This window comes from Salmo salar, chromosome 23 (assembly GCF_965601325.2).
Source record: "Salmo salar chromosome 23, fSalSal1, whole genome shotgun sequence".
Classification (NCBI taxonomy): Eukaryota; Metazoa; Chordata; class Actinopteri; order Salmoniformes; family Salmonidae; genus Salmo; species Salmo salar.
In genome coordinates, this window is record NC_138313.1 from 8,347,510 (window position 1) to 8,360,220 (window position 12,711).

The 12,711-nt window shown below is 42.4% G+C and overlaps 1 protein-coding gene across 4 annotated transcripts in view; it reads right to left on the reverse strand.

The window, feature by feature from the left end:
• The window catches only part of LOC106584018 (tyrosine-protein kinase receptor Tie-1), a 28,625-nt gene that overhangs the window by 6,131 nt on the left and 9,783 nt on the right, over nt 1–12,711 (reverse strand). For 2 of the 4 annotated variants that reach the window (XM_014168774.3, XM_014168776.3), the window contains exons 15-19: nt 10,981–11,191; nt 6,407–6,517; nt 5,316–5,506; nt 3,127–3,240; nt 2,390–2,460 (exon numbers count right to left, since the gene is read on the reverse strand). In XM_014168774.3, the coding sequence (XP_014024249.1) occupies nt 2,390–2,460; nt 3,127–3,240; nt 5,316–5,506; nt 6,407–6,517; nt 10,981–11,191 (698 nt within the window). Of the gene's footprint in view, nt 1–2,389; nt 2,461–3,126; nt 3,241–5,315; nt 5,507–6,406; nt 6,521–10,980; nt 11,192–12,711 lie in introns of all 4 variants that reach the window. The other 2 variants (XM_014168773.3, XM_014168775.3) reach the window with 1 other exon arrangement.

The following is a 12,711-nucleotide window of genomic DNA, read 5'->3' on the forward strand; positions in this document are numbered from 1 at the left end:
CCGTGCTTACAGTGTTGCCTGAAATAACATTTTATGAATGCCCATCTATGTGGTAGGCCAAACCTTTGTAAAACACCAAAAAAAGACATCGACTCGTGCTTACTGGGGTGTAGCCTACCATGTCGCCCACTATGGAATTTTATGAACGCCCATCCATGTGGTAGGCCCACCATTTGTAAAACAAGCTGTTGCATTGGCTTTATTAGTCCTTATTCCTGTGACTAATCAATGGGGTTATTTAAGCTCTGAATATCAGCTACCCAACTTCATCAGGAGTTATCGTGAGCCTATTTGCAATGTGTTTACATAGAAGGAAATGCAGAAGTAGGCCTATTTTATTTTTTGCTATTATCAGCTTGTCCAAAATGTACAGATACAAACTTGAAACCACTAATCATGACAAAGGGGTGAAACTCATTGACAACAGTTGTATCTGTCCATTCCATGTTGTTCATTTTACTTTGACCAGTCCTGTTTTTAGGATATGTTGTTTGTTAACATGACAGCACATTTTTTATTTGATTGGGCGCCATTTTAGGTTAGGCTATTTGATCGGAGAAACCTGCATGATGTCAAAAGTGTCCGTCTCATTACACTGTCATACATTTTATCTCCAGCCTGTAGGCTACAGAAAAGGCAACATACTCTTTCTATCACATCCTAGATCTGCTACACGATTTCTATAAGAGGATTTGTTCTTTGACAGAACGTTTGGTGGAGCGCAGCAGCAATGTGTCTCTCTAACAGCACCCTGGAGGAGGAGCGCAGGGAATGGACAAGCAAAAGATTTTGCGCCCCTGCCTTTGACAAAGTGGGCACTGCTTATCACAGGGTGGCATCAGCGCTCACCTAAAAAGCCTAATCCTAATCCTGTCTAATGAGTGGGCTGGCCATGCCTCTAGGCTTCCTGGGTTCTGTTATCAGTTCCTCTGCATTATGTTAGCAGTTCACCATCAACTGGGGGGGAGGAGGAAGGAGGGAACATGATTTGTTGTTTTGGACAGCCAGGTAGAGAGAGAGAGCAAAATTATGTGACTGCTGGCATTGTATTATCTTCTAGCCCTTACTGGAAGCTGTGTAAGACATGGCATAAGTGTCTAAGATAAATTAAAGATTTGTTCTATACTGAAAAAAAATATAAACGCAACATGCAAAAATTTCAAAGATTTTACTGAGTTACTGTTCATATAAGGAAATCAATCAATTGAAATAAATTCATCTATGGATTTCTCATGACTGGGAATACAGATATGCATCTGTTGGTCACAGATACCTTTAAAAAAAAAGGTAGGGGCATGGACCAGAAAACCAGTCAGTATCTGGTGTGACCACCTCACATAGAGTTGATCAGTTGATTATGGCCTGTGGAATGTTGTCCCACTCCTCTTCAATGGCTGTGCAAAGTTTCTGGATATTGGCTGGAATTGGAACACGCTGTTGTACACGTCGACCTAGAGCAACCCAAACATGCTCAATGGGTGAAATGTATGCAATTGTGATCATTGTCCGTAGCTTATGCCTGCCCATACCTTAACCCCACTGCCAACATGGGGCACTCTGTTCACAATCTTGACATGAGCAAACCGCTCACACACATGACGCCACACACGCTGTCTGCCATCTAAAACGGTACAACTGAAACCTGGATTCATCCGTGAAGAGCGTACTTCTCCAGCGTGCCAGTGGCTATCTTATGTGAGCCTTTGCCCACTGAAGTTGGTTACGAAGCCGAACTGCAGTCAGGTCAAGACCCTGGTGAGAATGAGGAGCACGCAGATGAGCTTCCCTGAGACGGTTTCTGACAGTTTGTCCGGGTGGCTGATCTCAGATAATCCCGCAGGTGAAGAAGCTGGATGTGGAGGTCCTGGGCTGGTGTGGTAAACACAAGGTTTGTGGTTTTGAGGTTGGTTGGATGTACTCCTAAATTTTCTAAAACGTTGTAGGTGGCTTATGGTAGAGAAACAAACATTACATTCTCTGGCAATACCTCTGGTGGACATACCTGCTGTCAGCATACCAATTGCACGCTCCCTAAAAACTTGACACATCTGTGGCATTGTGTTGTGTGACAAAACTGCACATTTTAGATTGGCCTTTTATTGTTCCCAACACAAGATGCACCTGTGTATTGATCATGCTGTTGAATAAGCTTCTTTATATGCCACACTTGTCAGGTGGATGGATTATCTTGACAAGGGAGAAATGCTGACTAACAGGGATGTAATCAAATGTTGTGCACAACATTTGAGAGAAATACGTTTTTTGTGCGTATGGAACATTTCTGGGATCTTTTATTTCAGCTCATGAAACATGGGACCAACACTTTACATGTTGCGTTTATATTTTTGTTCAGTATAGTTGAATATACGTTTCCCAGTCAGATACTCACACGTCACTCTTGGTGGTGTACACACTGTAGTTTAGGGACTCTATCGCCATCCAACGCACTGGCAACCTCCCCTGCAACACAAAGAGAAAAAGCCAAGACATCCCATTAGAAAACGTGGTATAATTGAGTTGTAAAATGTGGTTTTAACCGACAGTATGGAGTATGTCTGGTACAGAATTATAAGGGTCAAGTCCTGTGCTTCTCTCTTCTCATTACTAGTTGTAAGGGAACATTGGTCTTGTAAGGTAACTTGTTGCCATGTCAAACACTCCTGCCCTCTTCAGTTGATACTTTTACGTCAGTCTTATTTCCATTTCTGACATACTCTCCCCTCCATATGTACAATATTTGGACAGTAAAGCAACATTTTTACATTTGGCTCTATACTCCAGCAAATGTTTTCAAAAGGTTTAGTATTTGGTCCCATATTCTTTGCACTCAATGACTTCATCAAGCTTGTGACTCCAGAAACTCATTGGATACATTTGCAGTCTTTCAGATTATATTTGATGAAATAGGAACAAAATGGTGAATAATGTGCCATATAAAAATGTAGCTTCTCTGTCCAAATGCATACAGAGGGGAGTGTATGTAGTGCTATTGTGTGAGACACCATGCAACATTTTCACATTCTCTTCAGAATGTTCTATTTGATGTTGGCTGACCAATGATGATACAAACTAGAATCCTAGCTATTGTTCCTTAATGCACTGTGCTGTATGTGACTGAGCTCCCACCATGGTCTTTTTGACGTAGACCTCCTCCCCTCGGGACAGACCGAAGTCTGCTATCTTGGCCACTAGGTTGTCTCCCACTAAAACGTTCCTCGCTGCCAGGTCTCTGTGGATGAACTAGAGAGGGAGAGAGGAGAAGAGAGAGAGGGGGGGGGGGGGGGTGAAAACATGAAGCTCACATCTGGGAATATCATATGAATTTATGCTGAGAGGAAATCTACATTGATGTAGGTTCCTGTAGATTCCCTGTCATATTTATCAATCATCATTTGTGTATTGAATAGCATTGCTGTAAAAAAAAGAAGGATACTACCAAACTTGGATATAAACAGCATAGAATTGGCAACCACCCTCCCAACTCAAGGACGCAATTTAGAGTTCACAGGCATACAGTTGAAGTCAGAAGTTTACATACACCTTAGCCAAATACATTTAAACTCAGTTTTTCACAATTCCTGACATTTAATCCAAATAAAAATTCCCTGTCTTAGGCCAGATAGGATAACCACTTTATTTTATATGTCAGAATAATAGTAGAAAGAATGATTTATTTCAGCTTTTATTTCTTTCATCACATTCCCAGTGGGTCAGAAGTTTACATACACTCAATTAGTATTTGGTAGCATTGCCTTTAAATTGTTTAACTTGGGTCAAAGGTTTCAGGTAGCCTTACACAAGCTTCCCACAATAAGTTTGGTGAATTTTGCCCCATTCCTCCTGACAGAGCTGGTGTAACTGAGTCAGGTTTGTAGTCCTCCTTGCGCGCACACGCCTTTTCAGTTCTGCCCACAGATGGCCACTCCAATACCTTGACTTTGTTGTCCTTAAGCCATTTTGCCACAACTTTAGGAAGTATGCTTGGGGTCATTGTTCATTTGGAAGACCCATTTGCGACCAAGCTTTAACTTCCTGACTGATGTCTTGAGATGTTGCTTCAATATATCCACATAATTTTCCTACCTCATGATGCCATCTATTTTGTGAAGTGCACCAGTCCCTCCTGCAGCAAAGCACCCCCACAACATGATGCTGCCACCCCCGTGCTTCACGGTTGGGATGGTGTTCTTTGTCTTGCAAGCCTCCCCCTTTTTCCTCCAAACATAACAATGATCATTATGGCCAAACAGTTCTATTTTTGTTTAATCAGCCCAGAGGACATTTCTCCAAAAAGTACAGTCTTTGTCCCCATGTGCAGTAGTCTGGCTTTTTTATGGTGGTTTTGGAGCAGTGGCTTCTTCCTTGCTGACTTGTTTTACTGTGGATATAGATACTTTTGTACCCGTTTCCTCCAGCATCTTCACAAAGTCCTTTGCTGTTGTTCTGGGATTGATTTGCACTTTTCGCACCAAAGTACGTTCATCTCTAGCAGACAGAATGCGTCTCCTTCCTGAGCAGTATGACGGCTGCGTGGTCCCATGGTGTTTATACTTGCGTACTATTGTTTGTACAGATGAATGAGGTACCTTCAGGCATTTGGAAAATTGCTCCCAAGGATGAAACAGACTTGTGGAGGTCTACCATTTTTTTTCTGAGGTCTTGACTGATTTCTTTAGATTTTCCCATGATGTCCAGCAAAGAGGCACTGAGTTTGAATGTAGGATCTTGAAATACATCCACAGGTATACCTCCAATTGACTCAAATGATGTCAATTAGCCTATCAGAAGCTTCTAAAGCCATGACATCATTATCTGGAATTTTACAAGTTGTAAAGGCACAGTCAACTTAGTGTATGTAAACTTCTGACCCACTGGAATTGTGATACAGTGAAATAATCTGTCTGTAAGCAATTGTTGGAAAAATTACTTGTGTCATGCACAAAGTAGATGTCCTAATCGACTTGCCAAAACTATAGTTTGTTAACAATAAATTTGTGGAGTGGTTGAAAAACGAGCTTTAATGACTCCAACCTAAGTGTATGTAAACTTCCGACTTCAACTGTACCTGTGTGCATAGCCGCAGGAAGTAGTTTGGGTGGGGGGGGGGGGGGGGGGGGGGGGTTCCAATTCTATGTTGTTTATATCCAAGTTTGGTAATATACTTTTTTTTACTGGTTTGCTAATACAGGACTAGTAAAGGCCAAGTGCACTACTTTTGTTTCCTAATACATTTTTTAAATTCCGATTTTTCAGGGGGTGCTGCAGCACCCTCAGCACCACTACTTCCCACAGCTATGCCTGTGTGTATACTCTACCTGTTTGTCGCTAAGGTAGTGCATGCCAGTAGCCACGTCGACAGCGAACTGCAGCAGTTGTTGTGAGGTGAGGGTGGAGGCTGTGCCGTGCTCCTTGGCGAAGGCAGGGTCTGTCTCTAGGACTCGGCTCTTACGCAAGAAGTCAAGCAGGTTTCCATATGGGGCGTACTCAATAGCAATGTACAGGTACCCTACACAGGTAGAGAGAGGCAGTTAGGGGAAAGTAAAGAACATTTATGATTTACTGGTACACTGTATGGAGAAGGTTGTTTAGCGAGATACCGTTTGCAGAAAAGTTTGCCATGGAGCGGTAGAAAGGCATTAATGGAGTATCATCCTGTAATCCATAGAAATATAATTTTTGTCCTGTGCTGTAATCATCATTATAAAACTGGTTGTTTGGATCCTGGATGCTGATTGGACGAGCAGTGTTCCAAGCCGTGCTGTATTGGCCATCACAGACACACCTCTGCCCGCTAACAGTTCCATCTGTGGCTCCATAAGAATATCATGCTCAAGGCAGGAAGGCATTAACAGAGTATCATACTGTAATCCATAGAAATAGAATTCGAGTTCTGTGCTGTGATCATCATAATTGTATAGAGAGAGAGAATCACCAATGCTAAGTCAAGGCTACTTGAGAACCATTAGGATTGTGAAACACGGTGGTTTAATAGGATGATTTTTTTTTTTTTAATCTCCGGTAATGTACTTTCCACTCTAAACTTCCTCCCCACAATATGTTATCAATCGTAGATCTTTGTACAAAGAGAATCAGGCAATTCAATTATTTCCCAAAACTGTCAGAAGTGGTTAGGAAATAGAAATTTCATGCTCAGAGTTTGGTCGAAATGTATATAAAGTAAGCCTGTACGTTAACACAATGTAGTGTAACCGAGTTTCAAATTTAAATATTAAAATCACTATCAACATACTATAGCTATCATATAAGAATACAGACATATGTATTTAAATATTTCCTAAAGAGATACAGTTCTTTAAAAGTCTTCCCTTGAGATTACAATGTCCATACTTTAGTATAGTATCAATTAAGAGCATTGCCCAGTATGGCCAGTAGGTGGGGTGCTCACCCCTGTTTTCACAGGCTCCTATGAGGTTGATGATGTTGGGATGTTGGCCCAGTTTACACAACACTTCCAGCTCTCCTGCAAAGTCCCGGTGGTCATTCTCCGAGGCAAACTCTGCTTAAAACAAAACAGCACACACAGCAAGTTACAAACATGTACAGAGAAAGAAGCTTTGTAACATTATATCACTGACTTTAGACATGTGTGTGTAGGAATGTGTTAGAATGTGTTTTGTTTCTTCGACTGTTATGTGTGTGAGTATGATTTAGTGATGTGTGTGTGTGTGTGTGTGTGTGTGTGTGTGTGTGTGTGTGTGTGTGTGTGTGTGTGTGTGTGTGTGTGTGTGTGTGTGTGTGTGTGTGTGTGTGTGTGTGTGCGTGTGTGTACATGCTTGTGTGGTAGTGTAAGTGTGTGTCAGCGGAGGCTCCCCAGAGGAGGAAGGGGAGAACCATCCTCCTCAGTGAATTTCATAAAAATAGTGAAACATAAAAAAAAATATCCTTTTTAGATAAAACTATACTAAATATACTGCTCAAAAAAATTAAAATAAAGGGAACACTTAAACAACACAATGTAACTCCAAGTCAATCACACTTCTGTGAAATCAAACTGTCCACTTAGGAAGCAACATTGATTGACAATACATTTCACATGCTGTTGTGCAAATGGAATAGACAACAGGTGGAAATTATAGGCAATAAGCAAGACACCCCCAATAAAGGAGTGGTTCTGCAGGTGGAGACCACAGACCACTTCTCAGTTCCTATGCTTCCTGGCTGATGTTTTGGTCACTTTTGAATGCTGGCGGTGCTTTCACTCTAGTGGTAGCATGAGACGGCGTCTACAACCCAAACAAGTGGCTCAGGTAGTGCAGCTCATCCAGGATGGCACATCAATGCGAGCTGTGGCAAAAAGGTTTGCTGTGTCTGTCAGCGTAGTGTCCAGAGCATGGAGGCGCTACCAGGAGACAGGTCAGTACATCAGGAGACGTGGAGGAGGCCGTAGGAGGGCAACGACCCAGCAGCAGGACCGCTACCTCCACCTTTGTGCAAGGAGGAGCAGGAGGAGCACTGCCAGAGCCCTGCAAAATGACCTACAGCAGGCCACAATTGTGCATGTGTCTGCTCAAACGGTCAGAAACAGACTCCATGAGGGTGGTATGAGGGCCCGACGTCCACAGGTGGGGGTTGTGCTTACAGCCCAACACCGTGCAGGACGTTTGGCATTTGCCAGAGAACACCAAGATTGGCAAATTTGCCACTGGCGCCCTGTGCTCTTCACAGATGAAAGCAGGTTCACACTGAGCACATGTGACAGACGTGACAGAGTCTGGAGACGCCGTGGAGAACGTTCTGCTGTCTGCAACATCCTCCCGCATGACCGGTTTGGCGGTGGGTCAGTCATGGTGTGGGGTGGCATTTCTTTGGGGGGCCGCACAGCCCTCCATGTGCTCGCCAGAGGTAGCCTGACTGCCATTAGGTACCGAGATGAGATCCTCAGACCCCTTGTGAGACCATATGCTGGTACGGTTGGCCCTGGGTTCCTCCTAATGCAAGACAATGCTAGACCTCACTGGCCCGCCTGTTCCCCAGACCTGAATCCAATTGAGCACATCTGGGACATCATGTCTCGCTCCATCCACCAACGTCACGTTGCACCACAGACTGTCCAGGAGTTGGCGGATGATTTAGTCCAGGTCTGGGAGGAGATCCCTCAGGAGACCATCCGCCACCTCATCAGGAGCATGCCCAGGCGTTGTAGGGAGGTCAGGCACGTGGAGGCACGTGGAGGCCACACACACTACTGAGCCTCATTTTGACTTGTTTTAAGGATTTCCACTTTAATTTTGAGTGTGACTCCAAATCTAGACCTCCATGGGTTGATAAATTGGATTTCCATTGATTATTTTTGTGTGATTCTGTTGTCAGCACATTCAACTATGTAATGAAAAAAGTATTTAATAAGATTATTTCTTTCATTCAGATCTAGGATGTGTTGTTTAAGTGTTAAGTATATTCACATACACTACCGTTAAAAAGTTTGAGGTCACTTAGAAATGTCCTTGTTTTTGAAAGAAAAGCACATTTTTTGTCTAAAGAAGCAATATAACTGGCCTTCTTTAGACTAGTTGAGTATCTGGAGCATCAGCTTTTGTGGGTTCGATTACAGGCTCAAAATAGCCAGAAACAAAGAATTTTCTTCTGAAACTCGTCTATTCTTGTTCTGAGAAATGAAGTTATTTTGTCCAGTGTCTGTGTTCTTTTGCCAATCTTAATATTTTATTTTTATTGGCCAGTCTGAGATATGGCTTTATCTTTGCAACTCTGCCTAGAAGGCCAGCATCCCGGAGTCGCCTCTTCACTGTTGACGTTGAGACTGGTGTTTTGCGGGTACTATTTAATGAAGCTGCCAGTTGAGGACTTGTGAGGCGTTTGTTTCTCAAACTAGACACTCTAATGTACTTGTCCCCTTGCTCAGTTGTGCACCGGGGCCTCCCACTCCTCTTTATATTCTGGTTAGAGCCAGTTTGCGCTGTTCTGTGAAGGGAGTAGTACACAGCGTTGTAAGAGATCTTCAGTTTCTTGGCAATTTACCTCATGGAATAGCCTTCATTTCTCAGAACAAGAATAGACTGATGAGTTTCAGAAGAAGTCTTTGTTTCTGGCTATTTTGAGCCTGTAATCGAACCCACAAATGCTGATGCTCCAGATACTCAACTAGTCTAAAGGCCAGTTATATTGCTTCTTTAATCAGAACAACCGTTTTCAGCTGTGCTAACATAATTGCAAACGGTTTTCTAATGATCAATTAGCCTTTTCAAATGATAAACTTAGATTAGCTAACACAACTTGTCATTGGAGCACATGAGTGATGGCTGCTGATAATGGGCTTCTGAACGCCTATGTAGATATTCCATACAAAATCTGCCGTTTCCAGCTACAATAGTCATTTACAACATTAACAATGTCTACACTGTATTTCTGATCAATTTGATGTTATTTTAATGGACAAAAAATTTGCTTTTCTTTCAAAAACAAGGACATTTCTAAGTGATCCCAAACTTTTGAACGGTACTGTATATTCACATAATAATCCAAATAATTAATTAAAACACATTATTTTGCAATGAAGGTCTACAGTAGCCTCAACAGCACTCTGTAGGGTAGGGCCATAGGGTAGCCGGAGGACAACTAGCTTCCGTCCTCCTCTGTGTACATTGACTTCAATACAAAACCTAGGAGGCTCATGGTTCCCCCACTCCCCCCCTTCCATAGACTTACACAGTAATTATGACAACTTCCAGAGGATGTCCTCTAACCTATCTGGGTTCTTGCAGCATGAACTAACATGTTGTCCATCCAATCAAAGGATCAGAAAATGGATCTAGTACTGAAAGCATAAGCTACAGCTAGCACCGCAGTGCATAAAATGTGGTCAGTAGTTGACGCAAAGAGAGAGAAAAACAATAATTGAACAGTTTGAACAAATTCATTTCTTTAAAAATGAAGGAGAAGCGAGAGAGAGAGAGAGAGATTTTTTTTTAACTTTCACTTAGCTAGCTAGTTTAGCCTACTCAAACACCCAGCTCAAACAGAGAGGGATGCTATGTTAGCTAGCTAGCTATGGCTATCCAACACTGGAACTCTTCCAAGTCATGGTAAGCTTTTGGTTTTATTTATTTATTGCTACCGGGGCCCTCCGGTGTAACTGCTAAACTGATGCTGACTGTATACTGTACTGCATGATTGTAGCGGTTTTAATTTATTTATTGCTACCGGGGCCCTCCGGTGTAACTGCTAAACTGATGCTGACTGTATACTATACTGCATGATTGTAGCAGGTTTACTAACACATTAGTAGTTCTAATAGCTATGTTGACTATGGCGTTGCTAATGTCATTAGCTAATATGGTGACAACGATGTAGGCTGTGTTTAGCGGTTAGCACTGAAGTCCACAAGTGAAAGGAAAAGTTGAGAGGAGAGTGCGTAGATGCGAGAAGGAATTGTACAACGAGCAAAATGTTCATACGTGGCTGCTATGAAAGTGAACTGTGTTTACGTGTGATCAGGGGTGTATTCATTCCGCCGATTCTGTTGAAAAATGTTTCTTAAACGGAAGCAAACGGAACAAAATTGGGATAAACATACCTGAATTTGTCCATTAGAAACACTTGTTTGCAACTGTTGGACTAATGATTACACCCTAGATCAGCTAGATGCAAGCAATAGTGTGCAAGCCGGTATTGAATGTGTCACTGTCTGTCACCTCGATTACTCAAAATGCTCTCTCAACCTGTGCACCTACGTTGTAAACTGTCAATCATAGACTAGGTTGTAGCAACATCATGATGGGTATAGGGAAAATTTGAGTATCATGTAATAGCCTAAACCTATCGATGTTACATTGAGCTGGGTGAATGGAATATGAATGACAGTCATCCAATATGTTGTAATAGAAATAAGGCCATGCTCATAAAAAATATATCATCCTCCATCTTAAACATCACCGACCGTCACTGTGTGTGAGTGCTTGCCTGTGTGCGTGCGTTGGTACATGTGTGTGTGGTACCTACTACCTTTTAGCATCTTGATAGCAGCGCTCATCTTGGCCCCGTCCTTCTTGATCATGGCCTTGATGACCTGGCCGAAGTTGCCCTCTCCGATCACATCTTCAAACTTGATGTCATCCCACTCCAGGATGGGGTAGGTGAGGGGCTCAGAGGTAGGCTTCGGCCTCCTTGTCAGGGTCAGGGTCCCAGAGTTAAACTGGAGGATGGTCTCCTCTCCCTACGGGTTGCAATGATAGCTTTGTTGGATTTCTTTTATCAAAGCATAGAAATGATCAGATTTGAGGTGTGTTTCTCATAACATGTCTATATGTGTAGTTTGAGATAGTGTGGAATGTTTATTTATCTAATCAGGTTATCCAACTTGTTAGTGAAGAAATATACAGTACCAATCAAAAGTTTGGACAGTTTGGCTGCTTTTCTTCAGTCTGCGGTCCAATTCATCCCAAACCATCTCAATTGGGTTGAGGTCGGGTGATTGTGGAGGTCAAGACAACTGATGCAGCACTCCATCACTGTCCTTCTTGGTCAAATAGCCCTCACACAGCCTGAAGGTGTGTTGAGTAATTGTCATGTCTAAAAACAAATGATAGTCCCACTAAGCGCAAACCAGATGGGATGGCGTATCCCTGCAGAATGCTGTGGTAGCCATGCTGGTGAAGTGTGCCTTGAATTCTAAATAAATCACAGACAGTGTCACCAGCAAAGCACCCCCACACCATCACACCACCTCCACCATGCTTCACCATCACACCTCCTCCTCCATGCTTCAAGGTGGAAACTACACATGCGGAGATCATCCGTTCACCTACTCTGCACCTCACAAAGACACGGCGGTTGGATCCAAAAATCTCAAATTTGGACTCATCAGACCAAAGGACCGGTTTCCACCGGTCTAATGTCTTGGCAGAAACAAGTCTCTTCTTCTTATTGGTGTCCTTTAGTAGTGGTTTCTTTGCGGCAATTTGACCATGAAGGCCTGATTTACGCAGTTTCCTCTGAACAGTTCATATTAAGATGTGTCTGTTACTTGAACTCTGTGAGGCATTTATTTGGGCTGCAATTTCTGAGGCTGGTAACTCAAATTAATTTATCCTCTGCAGCAGAGGTAAGTCTTCCTTTCCTGTGGCGGCCCTCATGAGAGCCAGTTTCATCATAGCACTTGATGGTTTTTGCGACTGCACTTGAAGAAAGTTCTTGACATTTTCCGGATTAACTAACCTTCATGTCATAAAGTAATGATGGACTGTTGTTTCTCTTTGCTTGTTTGAGCTGTTCTTTCCATAATATTGAATTGGTCTTTTACCAAATAGGGGTATCTTCTGTATACCACCCCTACCTTGTCACTACACAACTGACTGGCTCAAACGCATTAAGAAGGAAAGAAATTCCACAAATGTACTTTTAACAAGGCACACCTGTTAATTGAAAATCATTCCAGATGACTACCTCATGAAGCTGGTTGAGAGAATGCCAAGAGTGTGCAAAGCTGTCATCAAGGCGAAGGGTGGCTACTTTGAAGAATCTCAAATATAAAATATATTTTGATTTGTTTAATACTTTTTTGGTTACTGCATGATTCCATATGTGTTATTTAATAGTTTTGATGTCTTCACTATTGTTCTACAATGTAGAAAATAGTAAAAATATAGAAAAAACCTGGAATGAGTAGGTGTGTCCAAACTTTTGACTGGTACTATAGTTTAGGTGTGTTTTTATGGCATATTTGTGTGTTTGTGA